At 65.7% G+C, this 26636-nt stretch overlaps 1 protein-coding gene across 1 annotated transcript; it reads left to right on the top strand.

Moving 5' to 3' along the window:
- Nucleotides 1-62: 62 nt before the first annotated feature.
- Nucleotides 63-22786, top strand: PIEZO1 (piezo type mechanosensitive ion channel component 1). The gene is made up of 51 exons (XM_058845727.1): nt 63-267; nt 5803-5898; nt 6987-7109; nt 7357-7399; nt 7488-7638; nt 8242-8380; nt 8949-9162; nt 9297-9462; nt 9612-9704; nt 9784-9856; nt 10005-10096; nt 10174-10434; nt 10506-10617; nt 10716-10894; nt 10968-11116; nt 11306-11485; nt 11559-11647; nt 12155-12312; nt 12385-12561; nt 12652-12777; nt 12940-13140; nt 13227-13431; nt 13539-13643; nt 14456-14609; nt 15148-15391; nt 15481-15577; nt 15665-15833; nt 15907-15996; nt 16093-16181; nt 16372-16443; nt 16799-16899; nt 16977-17073; nt 17319-17393; nt 17468-17640; nt 17711-17818; nt 17922-18028; nt 18109-18367; nt 18445-18633; nt 18828-19101; nt 19209-19329; nt 19458-19605; nt 19694-19908; nt 20023-20181; nt 20257-20404; nt 20512-20700; nt 20784-20876; nt 20973-21145; nt 21223-21345; nt 21428-21507; nt 21749-21944; nt 22033-22786. The coding sequence occupies exons 1-51, from the start codon at nt 204-206 to the stop codon at nt 22280-22282; spliced, it is 7389 nt and encodes a 2462-aa protein (XP_058701710.1). The 5' UTR covers nt 63-203; the 3' UTR covers nt 22283-22786.
- Nucleotides 22787-26636: the final 3850 nt, after the last annotated feature.

The following is a 26636-nucleotide window of genomic DNA, read 5'->3' as shown; positions in this document are numbered from 1 at the left end:
GGGGCCGCGCCGGCCCCGCGGGTGGGGGGCGGGCGGTGCCGCTTTATAAAGCGGCGGGCGCGGGGCGGGGGCAGCGCCTCGGAGCGCCGCGGGACCGGGCAGCGGCATCGGCACCGGGGCCTGCCCAGCCCCGGCGGGGCGGAACGGCTCGGAGCGGCTCGGGCCGGGCCCCCCCCCGCCCCCCGAGGTTCGTTCCGGGCGGGATGAACCGGCGGGGGTTCTGCGCCGGGCTCTACTGGCTGCTGCTGCCGCTCGCCCTGCTCGCCGGTGAGTGCGGGGGTCCCGCGGGGGTGACCCGGCTGCGTCCCCCGCCCGTGGAGAGGGTGGCTCTGGGGACATCGCGGGGCTGTCGCGGGGGCTGCCCCAGCACGTGGAGCGAGGGGAGCGCCGTGAGACCGGGGGCGAGCGGGTCCCTGCGGCCGGGAACCGCGGCTGGCTCCGGGCGGGTGCCGGTGCCGGGACGGGCGGAGCTGCGGTCCCCCCGCGGGGATCACCCTCAATTCCGCCGAGCCCAGCCCAGACCGAGCCCACTCGCGGGTAACGCCGCGATTTTCTCCAGGGCGGGAGGGTGCGTGTCCCCCCTGTCCCCCGGGGGCTGTTTGGGGTGCAGGTGACCCGGTTGGGGCACAGCCGTGTCACCGCGCTCGCCGTGCCGCGGTCGCAAGGTGCGCGCTGCGGAGGTTGCCCAGGCCGGGGTGGGCGATGCCCGGGGGGCAGCTGGCACCCGCTGGATCCCGGCAAGCAGAGTGCCCACCCCAGCCCCTGTGCGGTCCCCGAGCTGCCACCGGCCCACTCCCAGCACTGTCGGCCTTTGATGGCAGATGTGCCACCCACCGAGGCAACCGGCTGGCCACCGGCCTGGAAAATCCCCGTGTCCCGGGACGCGCAGGACAAGAATCGGCTCTTTGAAGCCCGGCTGCTCCGGAGCCTCTTCGGGGACGCTGCGTTTGCGTAGACGCAAAGGAAAATCTCTTTATAAACAGGATTGTTCAAGGGGCTCCTTGTGCCGGGCACGGGCTGGGTCTGTTGGCCACCGACACCGGGCTGGGGGGGCCCGAGCTCTGGCGCGGCTTTTGGGGTGGCCCTACAGTGACTTTCGGGATACTGTCACTGGAGGGACAGGGACATGCCCCCGGCCGAGGGAGGCGCACCCAGCCGAGCAGCCCCGTTCCCAGCTGTGTTTTGGGGAGCAGGCTTTGGTTTCGGGGTGCTGGCACCGGCCAAAGCCTCGCTGGCGGAGGAAGTGGGTGACTCTTGAAAAAAAAAAAAAAAAGCCAAAACTGCTTTTCCTTCGGTTTGCCGGGGCAGTGACTCAGATGATCGCGCAGGATGTGAGGAGGTTAATTATAACCCAGCCCACGAGAAGGGGCTGCGCTCCCGGGCCGGGGGTGCAGCGGCCGGGCCGGGGCGCGGGAGCTGCCGGGTGCATCCCATGGGTGCCCGGGGCGACACGTGGCCTCCGGGCGCTGCCTCCCGTGGGGCCCTCCTGCTCCAAACAACGCCGTTTTGGCCCCAAATCCTGCCAGCCTTGCTTGGCTCTTCACCCCGCTCCGGCAGGGGACATGCTGGGCACCCCCGGTTCCTCCCGGCTGGGGACATTGGTGGCCTTGCTGTCCCCCCCCTCCCTCCCCCGCTGAGTTTGGAGGTGGCTTGTTTAAATTTGGGGCCCCACTTGGGCGGGGACTCGGTCCTGCCCCGGCGGATTGGGGTGACTCAGCAGTGCCCGGGGGTCTCGCAGGAGCGCCCGGGGGAAACTGAGGCACGGGGGGGGGGTGTGGGATTTGTGGCTCGTCCCGTTGCACCTGGGTTGGGGAGGGTTTGCCCCCGAGCACGACCCGCCTGTGGCCCTTCCTTCCCTGGCACTTTGGCTCTCCCCAAACGTCCGGAGGATGTTTGCTCGCGGCTCCCGGCCAGCCCGGGGCGAGTGGAGGCGCAGGGCTCGGGGCAGCCCCCGCTTCCCACGGCTGGCACACGCCTGGGGGGTCCCAGCCGTGCCACGGGCTGTGTCCCCACTCGGCTCCATCCTTCCTGCGGGGATTCTGGGCTGCTGGAGCCGCTCTGGGGGGCACAATCCCACACGAGGGGGGATCCCCAGTGCCAGTCGTGGCCACGCTGGTCCGTGGCTCCCTGGAAGTGATGGGTGAGGGTGGCACCCCCTCCCTGAGGCTGCGGTGCCCCCCAAACCCCCTGGTGTGGGGACACAGCCCCCCCTGCCCGGCCGGGGTGCTGGGGGGGTCCCTGGGGGTCGCGGGTGCCGCAGGGCTGGAGCGCAGCTGGGTGCCAGCGTGGGCTGCAGCAGCTGCCTCCTGCGGTCAGGTGCTTTTTATAAAACCAAGGGAAATAAAACAGAGGAGGGGAAAAAAAAAACCTAAATTAGAAAAAAAAGAAAAAGCAAAGCCACCGCTGTCTCCAAGAGCAATAACTGCAGCTTCCTCCCGGGCACGGGGGATGGGAGGGATGGGAGGATAAGATGGGAGGGAGGTGCAGGGCCAGGGTGCCCAGGACTGAGCCCCGTAGCCCCAGGGAGGTGGGGGACAGCGTGGGGGGCTCCCCAGGGTGCAGCGGGTCCCCTTTGGGTGAGGACAGCAGGGTTTGGGCGCTGCCATATGGCAGCCGCGGTCACGGCCCCGCTGGGAATGTTGGTGGATCTGGGAATGTGCGTCCCGGTGTGTCCCAGTGCTGAGCCGGCGGCTCCGGGAGCCCTGTGCCATCCCGGCGTGTGCCAGGGAACGGGGGTGGCCCCTGACACTTGTCCCCCGAGCTGCTGCATTCCCTGAGCCATGGCAGGAGCTCCTGAGATTTGCCAGGCTGGCGCCCGGCCCAGAGCGCTCCTGGGCATCTCCTGCGGCATTCCCGGGAGCGGGGTCGGGAGCTGGCGGGACCGCGATAACTTTCCATAAAAACAGGATATGGTGGGTGAGCCGGTGGGGCTGCTCTTTCCTGGAAAGAGGGGCTGGGAATGTGCCGATAGCCAAGGGCTCGTCGCTTCGGGACTGATGGGATTTGGGATGGGGAGAGCCACGCTGATGGGATTTCGGGACGAGGCCTTTGGGTTCCTCACCCTGCCTCTGGTTTGCAGCCAGCAGGTGCAAAGCCGAGTCCTGGGAGCAAAGTGACACCTTGGGGACCCTGTCGGGGTCCCTGGGGTCCCCAGCTGGGGTTGGTGAGCTGGGAGCAGCTTGGCAGAGAGCGGGTAACGGGCCCGTGTGAGCGAGCAGGGCAGGGAATTAAAGAGCTCTGCTAATTAATCCCGAGCGGCCGCAGGTCCCCGCAGAGCAGCGGCTGCGCCGGAGCCGAGCGCGCTGGGGATGCAGAGCAGACGGTGCAGGGCTGCTGTGGGGGGCTCCCCCAGCTCGGGGGGTCTGGGGAGCCCCCTTTCCCCCTGCACTTGGCCGTGGATCCATCCTGGAAGCTGGCTGGCGGTGGAATGGAGCCTGGTTTGGAGGGAGGGGGCTGTGCCAGACCCCAACCCTCTCCCAGAGCTGCTCGTCCCGGCCCGGTGCCCAGGAACCCCTCCTGGCTGCCCCCACTTTGCCAGCGGTGCCCAGTGACCCCAATCCCCTCCCACGGGGAAATTCAATTAAGGCTGGCACGGAGGAACCCCGGCACATCCCGCCCAGCTCCCCAGTGCTGTAATTTATCCTCCTCCCGGCTCGTTAATGTCCTTAATGCTCCACACGCTGCCGGTGCCGGGAGCGTGGGAGCTGCTCCCGGGGTCACGGGGCTGGGCAAGCAGGAATTGGGGTGCCAAACCCGATTTAGGGGGGACAAGGGGAGCGCTCAGAGAGGGACACCCGGGGGTGCCGTGCCCGTGGGGAAGGCGCTGGCTGCTCGGAGGGAGGGTTTGCTCTCCCCACACGCCAGACTGGTTTTTCTCCCTGTTGCCTGCACTTTCCCCGCTGTCAGCGCGGCGGGGAACCGGTTCCCTCCGACTGTGCAGGACGGAGCACCCACGCAGCAGGGCACGGCACGCCCCGCTGCAGCCGGGTGGGTGCCAGGCCGGGCTCCCAGGGTGCTCCCAAACCGGGCTGGCACCACCTTCTGCCCCTCCTTTTCCAGCGTGGAGCACTGCTGGGAGCTTTCCTGGTGATGCCTGAGCGGTGCAGCCGCCGACAGGAGGGTCCCGGGGGTGCTGCTGGCACCAAATAATGGGGTCAGCGTGTGGGTCCCCCAGCAGTGCCAGCCGTGTTCCCATGTGTCCTCCCAGCCGTGCCACCGTGTGCCCTCGATGCCACCAACGCCCGGGGGCTCACGGTGGGGCTGGGTCACCCCGGGGTGGGCACTGGGGTGGCCGGGCACTGGTGGCAGGGCTGGGTCACCCCAAGGTGGGCACTGGGGTGGCCGGGCACTGGTGCCAGTGGCCAGGGGCCCCTGCCCGGCTCCCACGGAAGCCGCAGCAGCGTCTCGCCCCCGTGCCGGGAAGGCTCCTCTCGGCTGGAATATTTGCTCCATGAGGTCATGGTTTGCCGAAACAGCCAGGAGCCCTCGGCAGCGGCTGCGGGAGGTGACGCGTCCCGGGGTCACCGCGGGGAGGTGGCGGTGCCGGTGCCCCCCAGCCCTGCTCGGGGCCGGGCTGTGCTTCGCAGCCTTGGGGACACGTGGGGACCCCGCCGAGGGGCTGGAGCCGCCTTTATCCCCAGCTTGGGACGTGTCCCGGGGCGTTCCTGGGCGCTCCCTCCGCCCCCCGAGGCTGCCCCGCTGTCCCCGGGGGTTGTGCCGCGTCCCCCCCGCCGCTGTCCCTCACCCCAGGATGTGTTGTCCCATTGAAAGCTCGTAAACACAGGAAGGGCCGTGCCGGGCTGCGGTGCTGAGCACGTCCCTGGCGCCCAGCCAGGCTCCCCTCACCCCCCTCCAGTGCCACGGGGCCGGGGCTGCGCTCTGAGCCCCCCGTGCCATCCCCTTCCCACCTGGGGTGCCAAGGGGAGCCGCTCCAGGGTCACCCCCAGCAGTTCCCTGTGGCTGTCCCCTCCCCGGGCTGGCCCAGAGGGGTCCCCCATTGCTGGGGGGGTGGCAGGGGTGTCGCGGGGCTGCTGGAGCAGGGCACGGTGACACAGCCCCGATTCCGGGGGTGTCTCGGTGCTGCTGCCCATCCCCTCGGCCCCGGGGCTGCCCTGTGTGTGCTCCCTGCTCCTGCCGGTGCATCTGCAGGTGTCTGTCACTGTCAGTGTGGTGACAGGGGTGGCAGCTGCCCTGCCATGTCCCTGTCCCCATCCCTGTCCCCATCCCTGTCCCCATCCCTGTCCCTGTCGGTCACAGCTCCGCGGGGCGCTGGCTCAGTCTGGCTCCTCCGGTAGTTTTGTGCCTCCAAACAAGCTGTAATTTAGATCTAAAAATAAGTGAGAGGGAAGGTGCTGAGCCGGTGTCACACCCAGAGCAGGGCTGGGGACAGGTGCTGTGCCAGCCGTGGAGGGGTCACGGGTGGGGGTCCCAGCCTGGCTGTGGGGGTCCCTGCAATCTCAGCCTGGTTTTGTGGGAATGATGTGGAAATGCAGCAGATTTTTCTCATGGCTCTTGTTCCCCTGTCACACCATGTGTCTGGGACCTCTGGTGTCCCCCCTTCTCCTTGTCACCCCTGTGGGTCACCAGGAATGGCACAGCCTGAGGTCCTGCCTGGGGACCTCTTTCCTATGGCACATTTTTGGGGCTTGACCCCCTTGTCGTACCTGGCCTCACCCCAGGACCCCAGTACCACCTGGCATTTGGGGGTGCATCTCTTTTGGGGATGCCCAGGGTACAGGGATGCAGCTGTGAGCCCTCCCTGTGCCACCTCCCTGTCACCTAACCCCGTCCCTCTGTCCCCAGCCTGCCTTTTCCGCTACAACGTCCTCTCCCTGGTGTACCTGCTCTTCCTGCTGCTCCTGCCCTGGTTCCCGGGACCCTCCCCACGCCACACCGCAGGTAAGGGGCTCACCTGGGGGTGCACAGGTGGGGAGCTGCCACCCCCCTCCCGCGGGCACCTTCGCTGCGGTTCCACCCCGGCTGGGCAGCGTGGCTCCGTGTGGAGCCTCTCTCTGTTAATTATAGCCCAGCGGGGTTATTAATAGCCCTCCTGCTCCAGAACGGCCACTTTGGAGCCTTATTAGCCAAAACCTCAGGGCTGGGCTGTGTGGGCACACCACGAGGGGCGGGCACAGCCTCCGCCCTGCCCGGGGTGTTGCGGTGGCCGCAGGGTCACCCACTCCGGGCAGGGTCACCCACTCCGGGCAGGGTCACCCACCCCGGGGCAGGGTCACCCACTCTGGGGCAGGGTCACCCACCCGGGGACAGGGTCACCCACCCGGGGCAGGGTCACCCACTCGGGGGCAGGGTCACCCACTCGGGGGCAGGGTCACCCACTCGGGGGCAGGTGCCCGTAGCCCCCTGTGGCCGGCTCTGACCCCACCCCCAGCGCCTGGCACGGCCACAGCTAAAAGCTTTACCCTCTGAATATTTCATGGGCTCGCACGGCCCCGGATCCCGGCACTGCCGAGAGCCTTTGCGTGGATTTACAGGAAAAAACAAGTGGAGGGAAAGCTGTTGGCCCGGGGCCGCCCCCAGGCCGGCTCGCAGCTGTGGTGGGCTCGCTGCCCACCCCACCCCCTGGCCAGGAAAACGGGCACGGGGCCCGGAGAGCCGGGTGGGATGGGGGCAAGGCTGCAGCTGGTGGAAGGGCTGACAGGGTTTGGAGTGGGGGGAGCCCCTGGAAGCCTCCCACGGGATGTTCCAGCAGGGATGGGGATGCTGAGTGCACCCTGCTGTGGTCCTGGCAGGGCCAGGGAAGTGCCAGCTGCGAGCTGCAGGGACCGGGAGGGAGGTCCTGGGTTGTGGCTCTTGGGATGCCCTCGGGCTGTGCTGGGTGATCCCGGTGGGATCCCGACCCTGGGGCAGAGCTCTGGGATCTCTGGGCACAGTGCAGTCCTTGCCAGCTCTTCCTGGGGGTGCGGGGTCCCTGCTGGGGTTCCTGGTGTCCCTGGGTGGTGGGTGACAGCTTTGCCCGTGTCTCGCAGGTCACACCAGCCGCATCCTCAAAGCTCTGCTGGGGACCAGCATCCTCTTCCTCCTTGCCCACCTGGTTTTCCAGATATGCCTGTACACGCTGCCCGTCCTGGACCAGCTGCTGGGGCCCAGCTGTGAGTAGGGGGTGCCCGTGCCCACCCTCACCCACTTGGCTACACCCCCAAGCTGCTGACGTGTGGGGCCCATCCTGCCCGTGCTGGGGGGCTGCTGAGGCTCTGCAGGGTCCCAGCCACGTGCCAGCCCTGGGGACATCCTGTGCCGTGCCCACCCTGCGCTCCCATGGATGGGAATGTTCTCCCCGTGGTGGGGGGCGCTCAGATGTGGGGTCTGCCCCACTCAGTGCCCCCCTCCTTCCCACAGGCAGCTCCTGGGAGGTCCTTGCTCGCCACATTGGGGTCACCAGGTAAGGGCCCCCTGAGCTGTGGGGCTGGGGGCTGCCAGTGGCTGTGGGGTCACCCCTGAGCCCTCCCCTGCCCTGCTCTCCCCCCCAGGCTGGACTGGCGTGACATTCCCAACTCGGTGCGGCTCGTGGCACCCGACGTTGGCATCCTGCTGGTCTCGTCCCTGTCCTTGTGCCTGTGCTGCCGCCTCAGCCCTGCCGCCTCCAGACGGAATCCCGAGCTCCTGGAGTCCTCTGAGGGGGTGAGAGCCACCCCCGCTGCCATGGGGACATCCCTGTCTGTGGCTGGTCCCTGTCCCTTCCCTGGGCACAGCCTGGGGCTTGGCACGGGGACATCCCCAGTCAGGGGGACTCAGTCTGGGGCAGTTCGGAGGGTTTGGTCATTGTCACACAGCTTGGGGTGGCTCAGCCATGGAGGAGTGCCCTGCCTGCTGTGGCATTGCCACAGGGATGGTGGCAAACAGCCGGGACAGTGGGGTGGGCAGTTCTGGGGTGCTGTGTCCCACCTGGCAGTGCCAGCAGGTGACAGGGACGCTGTGCTGGTGGCACTCACACCCCAGTGGCACCACTGGGCTCCGGCCGTGCCGGGCTGTAACCGGAGCACGCCGGGGCCAGCGCGGGAGGCAGCCTGGAAAAAAGCTCAGTGCTGGGAACCCGGCTCCCAGAGCCAAGAAAAACAGCCGCCCTTTGCAGGAGCTTTCCAGGCGGCTGACGAGATAAACACGGCCAGGTGCCGGGCACCGTGCCCACCTGGCCGGCCACCCCTGCCCTCCCCGCAGTGGGGAAACTGAGGCACGGCCAGGAGCTGCCCGTGGAGCTCACAGCGCCGTGGTTTCCCCTGGCAGAGGGAAGAGAAGGATGTGGGGCGGCACCGGCACGCGGCCCTCAGGGACAGCAGGCTGAGGAGCCGGCTGTGGGACAAGGCTCACTGGCTGCTCTGGGAGGCTGGCAAGGGGCTGGCCATCCTGCTGCTGGCCTTGGCAGGTGGGCACGGCACGGGGGGCACGGGGGGAATGCTGCTGGCGCAAAGTGGGGACACTCAGTGCTTGCCATGCTCAGTCTGAGGGAAAGCGTGCCTGGTCTGTGAGGGGAGGATTTTCCATCCAAGGGGGAAAGCTCAGAGAGTAGAGGGAGGGATGGTTCATCCAGAGGGGAAAACAGTGCAAGGAGGAGGGGTGCTTGGTCTAAGGGGGGAAAATGTTCAATCCAAGGGAGAAATCTCAATCCAGGGGGAGAGCTGCCCACTCCAAGGGTCAAATGCTTGATCTGTGGAGGGAGGGGACACTCAGCCCAAGGATGCTCATTCCAAGCAGGAGTGATGTGTGGTTTGAGGATGGATTTAGACTCCAAGGGGGAAAGCTTGGACCAAGAGGAGGGAGATGCTTGGTCCAAGGTGGAAAACTCAGTCTGAGGGGAAGGGAGGCTTGCTCTGAGGAGGAAAACTCAGTCCATGGGGAAGGGATGCTTGCCCTGAGGAGGAGTGCTGGGTGCAGCGGGATGTTCTCAGTCCAGGGAGCCGTGCACTGACCGCCCGTGGGGCGCTGCTCCCCAGGGATCATCCTGCCCTCCGCCTCCTCCAGCGTCTACTTCCTGCTCTTCATGGGGCTGTGCACATGGTGGGCTTGTCACCTCCCTGGTGGCCACCAGGCCTTCAACGTCCTCTGTGTGGTCATCGGCATCTACAGCGCCTGCCACCTGCTGTGCCTCTATGCCTACCAGACCCCCTTCGTCCAGGGGCTCTTCCCACCCCCCACGCTCTGGGCACGGTGAGTCCCTGGGCAGGGAGCTGTGCCCAGGCTCCCCCTGAGGGCAGCCAGAGCATCCCTCTGGTGCCAGCACAGGGATGGGACCCTGGCTCCTGGCTGGGGGTGGTTAATGTCACCCTCTCTGTCCCCCACAGGCTGTTCGGCTTCAAGGACATCATCCTGTACTACAACTGCTCCCAGCCCAACATCCTGGACCTCAACAACAGCCACCCCTGGCCTGTCTATGCCAACCCCGGCATCCTGCTCCTGCTCTACTACACCGTGGCCACCCTGGTGAAGCTGCGCTGGCGCTATGCCAAGGTGAGCGCTGGCCGATGGTGACAACCGTGACAATGTGTGCCTGGCTGGGACTGCCCCACAGTGTGGGGTGCCTTGGCAGGGGGCAGGGGCACGGTGCTGCTGCCCAGTGCTGGCACTGGGGGCCCTGAGCTGGCTCCTGGCCCTGGCAGAGAGCTGTGGCACCGGCGCGGCCGTACCCGAGGGACCTGGTGGAGCTGGAGAGTTGGCCCAAGGACACTGGCCACGTGGCTGAGGACACCAAGGTGGGTTTGGGGGGTTGTGCAGGGAATGGCTGTGGGATTGGGGGTGCCAGGGTGGGCTCTGACCCCTCTGTGCCCTCAGCCCATGCTGTTCCCTCACACCATGAAGCCGAGCTCCAGCACCGACAACTGCACCACCCACATCTTGAGCGCACGTAAGCCTGACCCCAGCCCCTCCCCAAACCCTGCCTGCAGCCTGGGGGTGCCTGGTGCCCCCCTCCCCAAACCCTGCCTGCAGCCTGGGCGTGCCTGGTGCTCCCCCTCCCCAAACCCTGCCTCTCACACTCTCTCTCCCCATGCCAGGCAGGAGGCATCCTGCGGCGTGGCTGCCCCTGCACACCCTGGGCCACGTCCTGATGAAGCAGAGCTACGTGTCCGCCCTCATTGCCATGATGGTAAAGAGCTGGCAGGGGCCATGGGGAGGGGACCCAGATGTGGAGGGGGCACCCCCAACCATCCTCCCTGCCCACAGGTGTGGAGCATCTCCTACCACAGCTGGCTGACCTTCGTGCTGCTGCTGTGGGCGTGCCTGATCTGGATCGTGCGGAGCCGCCGGCACTTCGCCATGCTCTGCTCACCCTTCCTGGTGCTCTACGCCATCACCCTGTGCAGCCTGCAGTACGTCTGGGCCATGGAGCTGTCCCCCGAGCTGCCCACCCGCATCAGCTTCATGCAGCTGCAGCTGCTGGGGCTGGCGCAGCCCAGGTACCCCTGCCTGGCCCTGGGCTCCAAGGTGAGTGTGGCGTTGTCCCACCCCTGTCCCCGCCGGCGCCCGGCTGTCCCCGCTCACCGCCTGTCCCACAGCTCCTGTTCACCCTCACCTTCTGGATGCTGCTGAGGCGCTTCGTTATGGAGAAGGTGCTAACGAGGAGGGCCCCGGCCACGCCGCTCCTGGAGGTGTCTGTCACGGACACAGGTGAGGGCTCCCGGTGTCAGCACGCTGAGCACCCCACAGCTGTGGAGGGGCACCCCAGAGCCCCTGCCCGGCTCCTGCAGCCCCTCCCTGCCCCACAGACACCAGCCAGATGCGGGATGTGCTGCAGAAGCTCGGGGAGGTGGTGAAGAATTTCTTTGCCAAGTTCTGGATCTGCGTCTGCGCTGTCAAGTTCATCGTGGTGACCTTTACCGGCCGCCTCGTCGTCTACAAGATTGTCTACATGCTCCTCTTCCTCCTCTGCCTCATCCTGTTCCAGGTGGAGGGGCTGGGGATCCCTGGGGACCTGTGCCACCCCCAGGGCGGCCCTGCTGATGTCCCTGTCCCCGCAGGTGTACTACAGCCTGTGGCGCAAGGTGCTCAAGGGTTTTTGGTGGCTGGTGGTGGCCTACACCATGCTGGTGCTCATCGCCACCTACACCTACCAGTTCGAGGACTTCCCCATGTACTGGAGGAACCTGACGGGCCTCACTGATGACCAGTGAGTGTCCCCTTCCCACTGTGGGGTTCATGCTGGCACCAGCCCTGTGGTGGCACCAGGGCATGGCCCAGGGCCATGGGGAAACCGAGGCACGGAGCAGGTTGGGGTTGAGCCCCTGGCGCTGGGGCTGGCTGCCTGTTTGGGGTGGGATGGATGAGAGCCCGTGCTGACCCTCCTGTCCCCATCCAGGCTGAGTGACCTGGGCCTGCACAAGTTCAGCGTCTCCAAGCTCTTCTCCAGCATCCTCATCACGGGTTTCTTCCTGCTGGCCTGCATCCTCCAGCTCCACTACTTCCACGAGCCCTTCATGCTCATCACCGACCTGGCGCACATCCGCGCCCCCTCCCCGGCCCCCTGCCACATCCCCAGGTAGGAGCCGGTGCTGGGTGAGCCCCCTGCACCCCGAGCCCCCTGTCCCTGCTCTGAGCCCCCCTTCCCTCAGGTCTGAGGAGCTGCACGGGAGCCGCCTGCTGCGGGACGCGGCCGCTGCCGAGACCGCTCGCTCCGGAGACTCCGACACCGAGTCCCTGGGTACGGGGCAGGGATGGGAACCGGGCTGGGATGGGGTGTCCTCCAAGCCTGGAGGGACCTGGGAGGGTAGGGAGATGGATTTGGGTTGATATCCAAGTGTGGGAGGGTATGGAGATGGATTGGGGCATCCTCCAAGCCTGGAAGAGATTTTCATGGTGTGATTGGTATGGATTTTTGGGATATTTCAGGTATGGATTGGGGTGTCCTTCAAGTCTGGGAGGATATGGGGATGGAGTGGGATGTCCTGAAAACTGGGGTGGGACCAGCGTAGTGCAGGGATTTAGTGGGATCTTCTCCAAGCCTGGAAGGATACAGGGATGGGTTGGGATGCCCTCTGAGCCAGGAGGAGACTGGAGGTTGCAGGGATGGATTGGGTTCTCCAGGTGTGGGGGGCTGTGGGAATGGAGTGGGGTGTTTTCTGAGCAAGGGAGGACACAGGGGATGGGTTGGGGTGTCCTCAGAGCCAAGGAGGCTGCAGGGGTGTCCATGAGGGTCCGTGTCCCACAGGGCCCAACAAATGGGGGCTGGTGCTGGAGCGCCTGGTGGTGCTGGGCCGGACCTTCTCGGACATGGTGACGCGCGGGGAGGTCTTCGTGAGGCGCCTGCTGGAGCTCCACGTCGTCAAGATGGTGGCTCTCTACACGGTCTGGGTGGCCCTGGAGGAGGTACCCTTGGGGCTGCAGGGTTGGGGGGCTCAGCCGGGCCCCCCCGAGGTGCTGACACGGCCTCTGCCCCAGGTCTCGCTGATGAACTTCTTGCTGGTGCTGCTGTGGGCCTTGGCCATGCCCTACTGCCGCTTCCGCCACATGGCCTCGTGCCTCTCCACCATCTGGACCTGCATCATCATCGTCTGCAAGATGCTCTACCAGCTCGAGGTCGTGGAGCCCCACGAGTACTACAGCAACTGCACCCAGGTGTGCCCAGCGGGGCCGGTTTTTGGGGGGCTCCCTGCCTGGAGGGGGGCTCTGGGGGCACTGACCCTCTGCTGCTGCTCCCCTTCGCAGCCCCTGCCCAACGGCACCAACCTGACCCCAGAGGAGCTGGCCAACTCCACGCTGTACCGCGGCCCCGTGGACCCTGCCAACTGGTTCGGCATCCGGAAGGGCTTCCCCAACTGGCCCTACGTCAGGGTGGGCACCGGGGAGCTGTGGGGACCACCTGGGGGGGATTCTTGGCTTCACAGCGCGGTCCTGAGCGTCTCTTCAGTGAACCTGGGGAGATGCTCTTTGTGAGGACCGCGTGGGGGGTTCTTGGCTTCGCCCTGAGGTGCTGAGTGTGCCCTGTTGCCCCAGAACCACGTGCAGGTGCTGCTGCTGCTGGTGTTCGAGTCCGTGGTGTACCGGCGCCAGCAGTACCACCGCAAGCAGCACCAGCTGGTGGCCCCCGTCACCGAGACCATCTTCGAGGACATCTCCCGCCAGCACCTCGACCTCAGCCTCGTCAGCTGCGCCAAATACTTCATCAACTACTTCTACTACAAGTTTGGCTTGGAGGTGGGAGCATTGTGTGTATGTGTGTGGGGAGGTCCCAGCGCTCGCAGCACCCCGGTGCTGAGCCCTGCACCCCCCTGCTCCCCCAGATCTGCTTCCTGATGATGGTGAACGTGATCGGGCAGCGGATGAACTTCCTGGTGATCCTGCACGGCTGCTGGCTCGTGGTGATGCTGACGCGGCGGCGGCGCGCGGCCATCGCCCGCCTCTGGCCCAAGTACTGCCTCTTCCTCGTCATCTTCTTCCTCTACCAGTACCTGCTGTGCCTGGGCATGCCGCCCGCCCTCTGCATGGGTAAGGGGCACGGGGGGCACCCCGCTTTCCTGTGGGGCACTGTTTGCCTGCCCTGGGAAGGGGCTGGAGGAGGGGCCTGGCACTGACTGTGCCCCCTGCCCCCCCAGACTATCCGTGGCGCTGGAGCGACACCATTCCCCTCAACTCGGCACTCATCAAGTGGCTCTACCTGCCCGACTTCTTCCAGGCTCCCAAATCCACCAACCTCATCAGTGAGTATCCCCCTGCCCGTGTGGTGCCCTGTCCCCTGCTCGTGGGGTGACACAGCCCCCTGGCCCCCCTACTCTAGCCTCTGGCACCTCTGTGCCACAGGGTGCTCTGTCACCCTGTTCCATCCCCTGGCACCTCTGTGCCCCAGGGTGCTCTGTCACCCTGTTCCATCCCCTGGCACCTCTGTGCCACAGGGTGCTCTGTCACCCTGTTCCATCCCCTGGCACCTCTGTGCCCCAGGGTGCTCTGTCACCCTGTTCCAGCCCCTGGCACCTCTGTGCCCCAGGGTGCTCTGTCACCCTGTGCCAGCCCCTGGCACCTCTGTGCCACAGGGTGCTCTGTCACCCTGTGCCAGCCCCTGGCACCTCTGTGCCCCAGGGTGCTCTGTCACCCTGTTCCATCCCCTGGCACCTCTGTGCCCCAGTGTGCTCTGTCACCCTGTTCCAGTCCCTGTCCCTCCCCAGGTCCCATCCTGCCTCCAGGAAGGAGGGGTGGAGGAGCTTTAAGAGCCCCACTCCATTGGAGGCAGAGTTTGAATCATACTCACCCCATTGGAGAAGGAGTCATGGCAAACCCCACCCCTTTGTGGGGGAACTTGATTTATTTCTCACCCTCTTTTGGGAAAAGGAGGGGCCTGGAGAGAGGCACACTTGGTTAAAGAGGAGGTGGGACCTGGCAAAGGCCTGGAGGGAATTAATGAGCTCCCCAGCCTGGGCAGGAGTGGCCTGGGGTGCCCCAAGGCCTCGGGGAAGGGTTTGGGGGGTACCAGGATTTTGGGGAGCGCTGTGGCCCAGGCTGAGCCGTGTTCCCTCAGATGACTTCATGCTGCTGCTCTGCGCGGCCCAGCAGTGGCGCGTCTTCGAGGCCGAGCGCTCCGAGCCGTGGCTGCAGGCGGCCGGGGACAACTCAGAGCGGCTGGACCGGGAGCAGGACCACGACAACCCCACCCCAAACTTCATCTACTGCAAGTGGGTGCCCCTGGCACAGCACCCCGACCCGGGGCCACGGGAATGGGATCCCCTGTGGGCAGTGAATCTGTCTCCTCTGGGATGGGATCCCTGGGGGGATGGACAGGATGGAATCTCACCATTGGAATTCCAACCTCGGGATGTCAAACTTTGGGGTGTGGACAAGGTGGGCCCTGGGATGGAACCTTTTGGGGTGGGGAGAAGATGAGATCCCACCCTTGGATGGCGAATCCCCTGGGATGGGAGCTCTTGAGGTATGGATAGGATGGGACCTTCAGGCAGTGGGACCTGCTGGGCTGGGATCCTCGAGAATGGGATTGGAGCCCCTTTGGACATGACCCCCCTGATGGCTGGAGCAGGAACACCCTGAGGCTCTTCTGGAAGGAGATGAGGTGGTCCAGGACACCCCTGGTGATGGTGCTGGACCCTCAGTGCCATAAACTGGGACAAAGCCCTTTGTCCCCCATGATAGGGCTGGTGGGGGGACTGACCATGCTGGGAAGGGACAAGGCCCCTGCTGTGACCGCCCCATCCACAGGTCCTACCTGGACATGGTGAAGGTGGTGGTGTTCCACTACCTCTTCTGGGTCGTCCTCGTGGTGGTTTTCATCACCGGCGCCAACCGCATCAGCCTCTTCGGCCTGGGCTACGTGCTGGCCTGCTTCTACCTGCTGCTCTCGGGCACCGCCATGCTGCGCAAGCCGGCCCGCGCCCGCCTCGTGCTCTGGGACTGCCTCATCCTCTACAACATCACCGTCATCGTCTCCAAAAACATGCTGTCGGTGCGCTGTGATCCACGTGCTTCTCCTCCGGCCGCCCTGGGCGTCCCCTGGGGCGGTGACGAGGCCGTGTGTGCCCTCTCTGCCCGCAGCTCCTGTCCTGCGTCTTCGTGCAGCAGATGCAGAGCAACTTCTGCTGGGTGATCCAGCTCTTCAGCCTCGTCTGCACCGTCAAGGGCTACTACAACCGTGAGTTGCTGCTCTGGGGGTGATCTGGGCGGCTTGGGGCTGCAGCTTGGGGCTGCTGCCTGACCTGCCTGCACCTCTGCCTGCCAGCCAAGGCGATGCCCAAGGACCGTGACTGCACGCTGCCCGTGGAGGAGGCCGGCATCATCTGGGACAGCATCTGCTTCTTCTTCCTCCTGCTCCAGCGCCGCATCTTCCTCAGCTCCTACTACTTGCACGTCATGTGGAACCTCCAAGCCTCTGCCCTGCAGGCTTCCAGGTGGGATTGGGGTCCTGGAGGGTCCCTTTGGAGCTGGGGGCCCCCCTGACCCTCTCCTGTCCCTGTCCCCCAGGGGTGTGGCGCTGTTCAAGGCCAGCATCCTGAAGAGCCTGCGCTCGCACCAGCTAGCCGAGAAGAGGTCGCTGGACCAGCTGAAGCGGCAGTGAGTGGGTTTGGGGGGACACTGGGACCCCCGTCCCTGCACCTGGGGGCACCCCTGTGTACGGGGAGCAGGCTCTGCAGCATCCTCTGCCTCCAGGATGGAGCGCATCCGAGCCAAGCAGCAGAAGTACCACCAGGAGCTTCTGCCCGGCAGCGCCGACCCGGGGCAGGAAGGGGCCGGATCAGGTGAGATCTGGGGTCCCTCAAGTGTCCCCAACCCCTCTCCGGACACACGGGTGGCGCTGTGACCTGCTGCCGACGCCCATCCTGGTGGAGCCCCGTGGAGCACTGTGGTGCCCCCTCCCACCCTGAACCCCCCCAGGCGGGGTGGGCACCCTGGGCACGGCCGTTCTCAGCCCCGCCTGCCATCCCACAGCGCCCGGCAGCCCAGCAGACCCGGCCCGGCACAGGGAGCGGTGGTGGCGGTCATGGTCAGACCACGCCGCAGGTACTGCCCCGGCACGGGGCATAACAGGGCACAGCCCCTCGGAGAGGTCCCCCCGCCGGGACCGCTAACCCCTGCTGGTGACACCCTGCATGTCCCCTGTCCCCAGGCTCAGCCACAGGGCACTAACACAGCTTCTCTGCTCCCCAGTACTAATGGGGTGCTGGACTGGGGGTGCCAGGCTGGGTTTGGGGTCACTGATGTCGGTCACGGCACTGGAGGGACGCGGCAGTTGAATTGTTGGTTCCCTGTGGGTGTCCTCAGTGCCAGGCAGAGCCCTGGGAGATGACAGCAGGGCCAGCCTGGGCTGTGACACTGTACCCCGGCTGTGCTGTGACACCCTGTGCCCCCCCGGCAGTCCTGCATTCCGGGGAATACTTCCTCTTCGAGTCGGACAGCGAGGAGGAGGAGGAGGTGCAGGAGGAGCCACGGCGGCCGGAGAGGCCGAGCGCCTTCCAGGTGACTGGGGCACTGCAGGGCAGCCAGAGGGCTGGCAGTGTCCCCAGGGTGTGCTGATGGCCCCTGTCCCCCTCCAGCTTGCCTACCAGGCGTGGGTGACCAACACCAGGACGGTGCTGCAGCAGCAGGAGCAGTCTGAGCAGCCGCAGCCACCCAGCACTCAGAGCTCTGCAGGTGGGTGTGACACCCCAAAATAGGGCTGGGGGGGACAGCAAGGGACACAGCCCTGCCTGGTGCCCACCGTGTGCCCTGGCAGGGCGCTCCCAGTGCGTGAGGAGACTCTCAGGTGGCTACAGTGGGGTTGGGCACGAGCTGTGCAGCTTCTTTGATGCCCACCCTGGTTTTTAAGGTGGATGGGGTGGTGGATGGTAGAGCCCCAGAAATGACGCTCATCCTTCCCTGGGGTCTGACCCTTGCAGGGGATGACGCAGGGAGAGAGATGGAGGCTGCCGAGGGGGCTGAAGGCCGGGAGGAAGAGAGCGTGGAAAGTTCTGGTAGGTGGGCAGCAGGACTGCAGCGCTGGGGGGGCTGAGTGGGCACCACCCCACCCCTCTTTGTGCCCCGGCAGAGCGGAGCAACGCCTTGCAGCGGGCGCTGAACACGCTGAGGTTCCTGTGGCTGCTGTGCCAGGCCCTGGTGGACGGGCTGACCCAGTGGCTGGACACGTGCACCCGGGAGCACACGGACATGTCCCGCATCCTGTGCCTCGAGAGGAGCGTCATGGCTCAGCGGCTGGCCAGGGTGAGCCCGGGGGGACAGCGGGGCATGGGGGTGGCGTCCCAGGGTGGCACTGACGTCCTGCCCGCCACAGGGAGAGGAGATAAACCAGCAGTTCCCGGATGAGCTGTACGAGCTGCCGCCGGAGGAGGTCCCGCAGGAGCCGAACCTGTCCAATTCCCAAAGCGGCACTTCCAGGCAGGTGCATAGATACCCCCGAGGGGGCTGCTGGCAGTGCCACGGGTGGGACAGGCTCACCCTTGTCCTTGTCACCCCTAAGAACTACCCCTTCCTCCGGCAGCCAGGAGCAGGTGACAAACCTGGGGTCCCAGGAGGACGTGGCTGAGGCTCAGCAGTTCCTGGCCCCGCCGCAGCAGCGCAGGCGGACTGCCAGCGAGCTCCTCAAGAGCAGGTGGACGTGGGGACAGCGGGGCGTGGGGACAGAGGGCTGGGGGTGGCAGGGGAGGCTCACCCCAGCCCTGCATCCCGCAGGAGGTTGTGCGTCTACGAGCTGGAGGCGTCGGAGCGCTTCTACCAATCCCACAACCGGTTCCTGAAGCTGCTGCTGGCCGGGTACCGCTGCGTGACCGCCCACTCCGAGCTCTTCTGTTACTTTGTCATCATCCTCAACAACATGGTCACCGGCTCCATCATCTCCCTCTTCCTGCCCGTCCTCATCTTCCTCTGGGCCATGCTTTCCATCCCCCGGCCCACCAAGCGCTTCTGGATGACTGCCATTGTCTTCACCGAGGTGGGCAGGGGGTGGACAGTGAAGGGACGGTGCCACCCGGCCCCCGCTGCCACCCACTGACCCCGGCGTCCCCACAGGTGATGGTGGTGGTGAAATACCTCTTCCAGTTTGGGTTCTTCCCCTGGAATGGCTACATCACGCTGCTGCGCTACGAGGGCAAGCCCTTCTTCCCACCTCGCATCGTGGGCTTGGAGAAGTCCACCCATTACATCAAGTATGACCTCCTGCAGCTCCTGGCCCTCTTCTTCCATCGTTCCCGGCTGCTGGTGAGCCCCGAGCTGTGGGTGGGCATTTGGGGGGAGCTGGAGCTGCTCCTGGGGGCTCTGGGGAGAACCCAGTGGGTGCTGGGTGGCTCTGCTGTGGTTTCCCACCAGTGCTGGTAGGAGTTGATGCTGCAGCATGGGGACAGAGGTGTGTGCGGCTGGGGGGCAGCAGGACCCCTGACCACATCCCTCTGCAGTCTTTTGGGCTGTGGGACCAGGAGAGGACAACAGAGGAGTATCAGGAGAGCAAGGAAGGGGAGGAGAAGCCAGAGGAAGCTGTGTCCCCACCACTGGTGGTGGCTGTGGAAGGGCCGGAGGCTCCAGCCCAGCCGGGAGCACTGGGAGCAGTCACGGGGCCGGAGCTGGAGCTGGGGCCGGAGGGTGAGTCCATGGAGCAGGAAGAGGGAACCGGGGCCACGCAGCTCCGCTTCAGGAGGAGGAGGAAGACAATGGAGACAGTTCCAGGGGAAGGTGAGCACCAGTTCCCAACCCTCATGCCACGGTGAGGAACAAGGCTGGCACCCCCAGGGTGGCCCTGCAGGACCCTGGCTGTCACCCACGCTGTGCCTCACTTCAAGGGGGTGAGGAGGAGGAGGAGGAAGAGGAAGAGGAGGAGGAGGAGGAAACATCAGAAGAGAACCATGCTCAAAGGAAGCTGAAGGCGTTTGGCTTGCGAGTCAAGGGCTTCTTCCTCACCATGTGAGTCGTGGCGGTGCTGGTTGGGGCGGGGGCTGTGGGGTGCGGTCCCAGTCACCTGTCCCCTGTGTCCCCTGTGTCCCCTGTGTCCCCTGTGTCCCCTGTGTCCCCTGTGCCCCCTGTCCCTGCAGGGCACAGAACGTGTACCAGCCAGTGTGGAAGTTCTTCCAGGACATCCTGGACACGCAGAACCATGCAGCCACTGACGTCTACGCCTACATGTTCCTGGCTGATGTGGTCGACTTCATCATCATCATCTTCGGCTTCTGGGCCTTTGGGGTGAGCTGGGTGTCCCACAGGGCCCTGACTGTCGTGCCTCCGCCACGGGGTGAGGCTGGGCCACATCCTGACTTCTCCCGCACCCCAGAAACACTCGGCGGCCGCTGACATCACCTCCTCGCTGTCGGAAAACCAAGTGCCGGAGGCTTTCCTGGTCATGGTGCTCTTCCAGTTCACCACCATGGTCATCGACCGCGCGCTCTACCTCCGCAAGACCGTGATGGGCAAGCTCATCTTCCAGGTCATCCTGGTCTTCGGCATCCACGTCTGGATGTTCTTCATCCTGCCGGCCGTCACCCAAAGGTACGTCCCAAAGGATTCCACGGCACGGCCGGGTCCTGGCGTGGCACCTCGGTGTCCCCGAGCCCACGTGGTGGCCCAGGCTGGTGGCTGGAGAGTGACACGTCCTTCCTGCAGGTTGTTCCGCCACAACACGGTGGCCCAGCTGTGGTACTTTGTGAAGTGCATCTACTTTGGACTGTCGGCCTACCAGATCCGCTGTGGCTACCCCACCCGCATCCTGGGCAACTTCCTCACCAAGAAATACAACCACCTCAACCTCTTCCTCTTCCAGGGGTAGGGCACAGGGCCACAGGGAGCCCCAGGCACCCGAGGGTGCCGTACCACCGTCCTCACCCCGTGTCCCTCCAGGTTCCGCCTCGTGCCCTTCCTGGTGGAGCTGCGGGCCATCATGGACTGGGTGTGGACGGACACCACGCTGTCCCTCTCCAACTGGATGTGTGTGGAGGACATCTACGCCAACATCTTCATCATCAAGTGCAGCCGGGAGACTGAGAAGGTACAGCCCCTGTGCCAGGAAGGGTCCCCCACTAAACTCTTTTTGGGGGTTTGTTGGGGTCCCCCTGAGCACGCCCTACCCCGCGTCCTGTCTCCCCCCCACCCCAGAAATACCCCCAGCCCAAGGGGCAGAAGAAGAAGAAGGTGGTGAAGTACGGCATGGGTGGCCTCATCATCCTCTTCCTCGTGGGCATCATCTGGTTCCCACTGCTCTTCATGTCCCTGGTGCGCTCCGTGGTGGGCGTCATCAACCACCCCGTCGATGTCACCGTCAACCTCAAGCTGGGGGGGTACGAGGTGAGGATGTTGGTGGCTGTTGGGGGTCCCAGATGGGGCACCGGGGTGCCCTGCCTGGCTGATGTCCCCCTGTCCCCCCCCAGCCTCTGTTCAGCACGAGCTCCCAGCAGCAATACATCCAGCCCTTCACCTCCCAGGACTACGAGGACCTCACCAAAGAGTTCGAGAACGAGCCGGTAAATCCCACCCCAGAACATCCCTGCTGGCCGCCCGGGGCAGGGGCTGGCAGAGTCCCCAGGGCCTGGGCTGAGCCGTGTCCCCTCTGGTGGCAGCTGGCCATGCAGTTCATCTCCCTTTATGGCGAGGAGGACATCGTGACCGCCCGCATCGAGGGCAGCTCGGGCTCGCTGTGGGGCATCAGCCCCCCCAGCCGCAAGCAGATGTGGGAGGAGCTGAAGAACGGCTCCTCTGCCATCACCCTGCACCTCACCTGGAGCTTCCAGAGGTACCTGGGGCACGGCCAGGGAGGAGCCAGCCCTGCCCCACATCCCCCTGCCCACACCGAGCCTCTCCTGCCCGCAGGGACCTGAGCAAGGGGGGCACGGTGGAGAACGCCTACGGCAAACACAACACCGACCTGGAGCCCGGCGCGCGCCAGCGCCTGGAGCTGGCCCAGCTGCTGGATGGCACCAGGGATCGCCCCGTGTGAGTGTCCCCTCGGGGGGTGACTGGACCCCTGTGCTCACTGCGATGCTTTAACCAGCCCCATCACTCCACTTTCTTGCAGGGAATTGCCCAACCTCTTCCCCAAATACATCCGGGCGCCCACAGGGCTCGAAGCCGAACCTGTCGAGCAGCTGCTGCCAGGTAGGTCCCAACGTGTCCCCCACGAGAAAACCAGCACTGGGCTCCACCTCTCTGAAGACAGGGAGGACACGAGTCCCAGTGTGTCCCTGCCTAAAACAGAACTGGGAGCACACCAGTGCTGGGCCCTGATGCTGCCAGCCCCTGCAGACAGTGAGGACATGAGTCCCACTGTGTTACTCCTGCAAAAAAAAAATCATCCTTAATAGCACAGCGGCTGTGCTGATGCTGTCACCCTCCCCAGATGACGTGGAGAGCTACCTGGACGTGGAGGTGCAGCTGAAGCAGGAGCGCAGGGGCTCTGGCCGTGGTGAGCACTTTGTGGAGTGGTGGGTGCTGAGGCTGAAGGACGCCCCACCCCAGGAGGGCAACATCCTCCCCATGATCATCTTCAACGACAAAGTCAGCCCCCCCAGCCTGGGCTTCCTGGCTGGCTACGGGTATGTGGAGGGTGCCAGGGCGTGGGGGGATCCGGAGGGAGCTGCTGCTGGGATCCAGGGATCCAGGATGTGCCCCCACCCCTTGCAGGATCATGGGGCTCTACGTGTCCATCGTGCTGGTGATCGGCAAGTTCGTGCGGGGCTTCTTCAGCGAGATCTCCCACTCCATCATGTTCGAGGAGCTGCCCTGCGTGGATCGCATCCTGAAGCTGTGCCAGGACATCTTCCTGGTGCGGGAGACGGGCGAGCTGGAGCTGGAGGAGGAGCTCTACGCCAAGCTCATCTTCCTCTACCGCTCGCCTGAGACCATGATCAAGTGGACACGGGAGAAGAACTAAGGGGAAGGGGCTCCAGCCCCCCCAAACAGGGACATCACCGCCAATGCCTTAACCAGCCCCCCCAGCTGGGGCCGCATCCCGGCCTGGGAGGCAGTGGGATGTGGGGTTCTGGGCGCTCCCTTGGAGGGAGGATGTTTTTCTGGATGTTTTTCTTACGTTGCTTTGAAGCCGTCCGACCTGCACAGACCACGTTGTGCCTTCCCCGGGGATGGGGACAGGAGCTGGCACCCCTGGCTGCCAGCTGGGGATGGGGAGGAGTCAGGAGCCAGCCCATGCCCCCTCCCTGCTGGCCCCAGCCCTGCTCCAGAACCAGGTTGAACTCAAGCAATAGCCCCCCCCTCCCCCAGCTCCAGGATGGGGGTCCTGGGTTGTGGCCCCCTACATTTGAGGGGGTCTGGCAGCCCCAGTTGGACTTTAGACATTTGTGACTTTGGTTTGTTTTTTTTATTATTAATTCAAATGGTTTATTTATACAGATAGCGAATAAAACAAACTTGAGTCCTCCCTGGCTGACAGGCAGCTGGGGCAGGGAGGTGGGGGGGACCAGGGACCTGCACCCTAGCCCCCAATAAACGGGGGCTGGGGGCTCTCCCTGCCCTTGGCTGGGACAGAAACAGGGTACAAAAGCAGCTGCCTGGCTGTCAGGAGTCCTCACCAACCTCTGGGGTATCCCTGAGGAGCGGGACCTGCCCCAGCAGTGCCACAGTGGGATGGGAACGTGTCCCCTGCTGTCCCCAACCCCTTCAGCTCTTGCTGGACTCCTGCTTCTCCTGGTTCTGCTCCATCTCAGCTCTGCAAGGGACACACACTGGATGGACACGGCCTCGGGGCTGAGCAGGTGGGGAGGGGCCCCCCAGCCCCGGTACCTGCGGATCCTGCGCTGGCCCTCGGCGCGCACGTAGGGCGGGAGCGTGTCGAGGGGACCCTGCACGAGAGGGGCCGTGAGCCTGGGGACCCCCATCACCCCTGAGAACCACCCCCCTGCACCCCAAAGCCTCACCAGCTCCTTGAAGGTGAGGCGGCAGCTGTAGCACAGCAGGGGGATGTAGGCAGCTTTGCTCTCCACCCTGTGGGACAGGGACGAGGACAGGGACACTCAGCGGTGCCTGGGAGCGGCTGTGGAGCCCTGGGATGTCCCCAGCCCATGTGCTCACCCTGCTGCTGGCTCCTCCAAGATCAGCGTGGGCTCCAGAGCCAACTCCTCCTCTGTAAGAGCCAGGGGGTCACTGAGGGGTGCACGGCTGCTCCCCAAATCCCTCAGTGCCCTCCCCACTCACCCCCATCAATGTCCAGGCCGCAGAGGCAGAGGAGGCAGCGCTGTGACTCGCTGCTGGCCTTGGCCGGCTCCGGGCTCAGCTTCTCCCCCGTCCTGCAGCCAACACAGGGGTTGTGGGTGCACCCCACTCCTCCCAGACCCCCAGCACCCCCCACGGACCCCCCGTACCGGTACACAGTGCTGATGGTGGAGGGGAACTCCTCCTGCAGCCCCAGCAGGAAGCGCTCCACCAGCTGGTGGATGCTGGGCTTCTCCCGGCGCTGTGGGAACCAAGGGGGAGCGCAGGGCAGGACTGGCGGGGTCCTGTCCCTGCCTTGGGGACACTGAGCGTGGGCTCCCCACCACGGCACCCCCCTACCTTGGTGAAGAGGGGCGGCACGATGACGGTGGGGACACCAAAGAAGAAGTTGTAGAAGGCGATCTCCTTGGACGTGTAGTCCCGCATGGGTCTCACCACCATCACGTCACCGTGGCGCTGGTCCGTGAAGCCCTGTGGGTGCAGGGCTGCCAGGGGACCGTGCCACCACCAAGCCAAGCCCCCCACGGCGTCGTGTCACCCCCTGGGTGCGGGTGCCCATCCCCAGCTCACCGTGTCCACGGCGAGGAAGGCGCCGCGCCCCAGGGAGAGGTTGGTGAGGAGCTTGATGGCCACGCGCGTGAGGCTCTCGCCCATCATCACCTTGGCGTAGCCCCTGTCCCGGGCGGTCTGCACGATCAGGTGGGTCCTGGGGACGAGGTGCCAGCGGATCAGAGCCACCCTGCCCACCTGGCGCTGGTGCTGGCACCGGTGGGGTCAGTCCCTCACCGCAGCATCTCCAGCAGCTCCTCCCGCGCCGTCGCCGTCCCCGCGGCCTCGAAGGCGCGGAGCAGCTCCTGGGTTTGGGCAGCGTCCGGCAGGCGGGGGGTGGCCGGGGGTCCTGCTGGTGTGTCCTGGGAGCTGTGACCGGGCAGAGAGGTGCCACTGTCCCCGTCCTGCCGCTGCTGCTGGATGAAGCTGTCCACGGCCTCCTTGTAGGAAGGGCCGGACGGGCTGGACGTGCTGGCGCGCTCCGGCCCCGGCTGTAAGATGGATGGGGGCAGCTCCAGCGCCTGTGGGGCACAGAGGGATACAGGGGAAGTTGTCCAGATGTGTTCCCTCACCTTGGCACCTGTCCCCAGGTCACCCCAATACCTCCTCCAGGTGGATCAGGTGGTAGGGGAAGCCGGTGGCCTGCAGCAGGGTCTCCATCTGGGCCAGGGTCTGCTCGCGCTGCTCCGGGCTCTGCCTGCGCACAGCTCCCTCTGGAAGGCCAGGGGACAGCACCAGGGCTGCTGTCACATTGCCAGCCCTGTTCTGGGGCCAGGGGACAGCACCAGGGCTGCTGTCACATTGCCAGCCCCATTCTGGGGCCAGGGGACAGCGCCAGGGCTGCTGTCACATTGCCAGCCCTGTTCCTGGGGCCAGGGGACAGCACCAGGGCTGCTGTCACATTGCCAGCCCATTCTGGGGCCAGGGGACAGCACCAGGGCTGCTGTCACATTGCCACCCCATTCTGGGGCCAGGGGACAGCACCAGGGCTGCTGTCACATTGCCAGCCCCATTCCTGGGGCCAGGGTGGCAGCACCCTGACACTGTGCTGGGACTTGGTAATGGGGCAGGGAGTGGGGCTGGGAATGTGCAAGGAATGGACAGTGGGCTGGGAATGGGGCAGGGAACAGGCAATGAGCTGGGAACAGGCAGTGGGGCAGGGAATGGGCTGGGAATGGGGCAGGGAACAGGCAGTGGGGCAGGGAACGGGTTGGGAATGGGGCAGGGAACAGGCAGTGGGGCAGGGAATGGGTTGGGAATGGGGCAGGGAACAGGCAGTGGGGCAGGGAACGGGTTGGGAATGGGGCAGGGAACAGGCAGTGGGGCAGGGAATGGGCTGGGAATGGGCAGCTGGACATGGGGTAGGGAATGGGCAGCTGGGACAGGGAGCAGCAGCCAGGCTCTCTCACCCTCGACATAGACAAGGCTAGGGACGAAGCGGAGCCTCTTGGCCGCCTCCCGGCTGAGCCCCTGGCAGAGCAGTGGGGTGAGGAGTGAGTGGGGTGAGGGGGTGAACGAACCCTGCACCCCCCAAGGCCCCCCGAACCCCCACTCTCACCTCCTGCACCTGCCGGACCATGGCACAGGAGGCCGGGCCCCCTGACACTGCCAGCAGCACCTGTGGGGACAGCAGGGACGGTCACGGGCCCTGGTGCCACCCCCAGGTCCCTTGTCCCCACTCCTGGTACCTTCTCTCCTGGGAAGATGACGCGGTTCTTGCCCAGCATGGCGCGGAACTTGTGCACAAAGTACTCGCGGAAGCAGCCGCTGGGGGACACGGGGACATGGGGTGCCTGTGCCGACACCCCCAGACCCCACATCCCCTCACCCAAAGCCCCCTTGGTGTCCCCGAGACCAATGTCCCGGAGAACAACGTCCCCAGAGATCCAGCGATCCCCGTGAGCCACGTCCCCAAACATGACTGTCCCCCCTCCTCCATGTCCCCAAGACTCAGTGTCCCCAAGCCTCGATGTTGCTTGGCCCCGATGTCCCCAAACCTGGAAATCCCAGAGATCCAAGGTCCCCAGCCCCAACATCCCAACGCTCCAGACACTCGACATCCCTGAGAACAAATGTCCCCAATCCCCGCTGTCCCCAAGACCCAAAGCTCCCAAGCCCCCGCCTTCCGGAGGCTCCCAGCCCCCAGTTCCCGGTGTCCCCGAGCCCCGCTGTCCCCGCCCGGTCCCTCACCGGCAGAAGGGGTCCCCGACGCGGATGACGAGCGCGGCCGTGCCCTGCCCGCACTTCATGCAGGTCCGGGGGTGGCTGCGGGGACACGGCCGGTCACCGGGGGAGGGCAGCCCCGGCCCCCGGGAGCACCCGGGATGTCACCGGGAGCGCGACCCAGCCGGGGGAGGGCAGCCCCGGCCCCGGGAGCAGTGCGGACACCCGGGATGTCACCGGGTGAGATATCGGGGGGATGTTACCGGGGGGATGTTACCGGGTGAGATATCGGGGGGATGTTACCGGGGGGATGTTACCGGGTGAGATACCGGGGGGATGTTACCGGG

The sequence above is a fragment of the Poecile atricapillus genome, chromosome 10 (assembly GCF_030490865.1).
Source record: "Poecile atricapillus isolate bPoeAtr1 chromosome 10, bPoeAtr1.hap1, whole genome shotgun sequence".
Lineage (NCBI taxonomy): Eukaryota > Metazoa > Chordata > Aves > Passeriformes > Paridae > Poecile > Poecile atricapillus.
The sequence above is the reverse complement of the archived record's forward strand: the minus strand, read 5'-3'. Positions and strand labels throughout refer to the sequence as shown.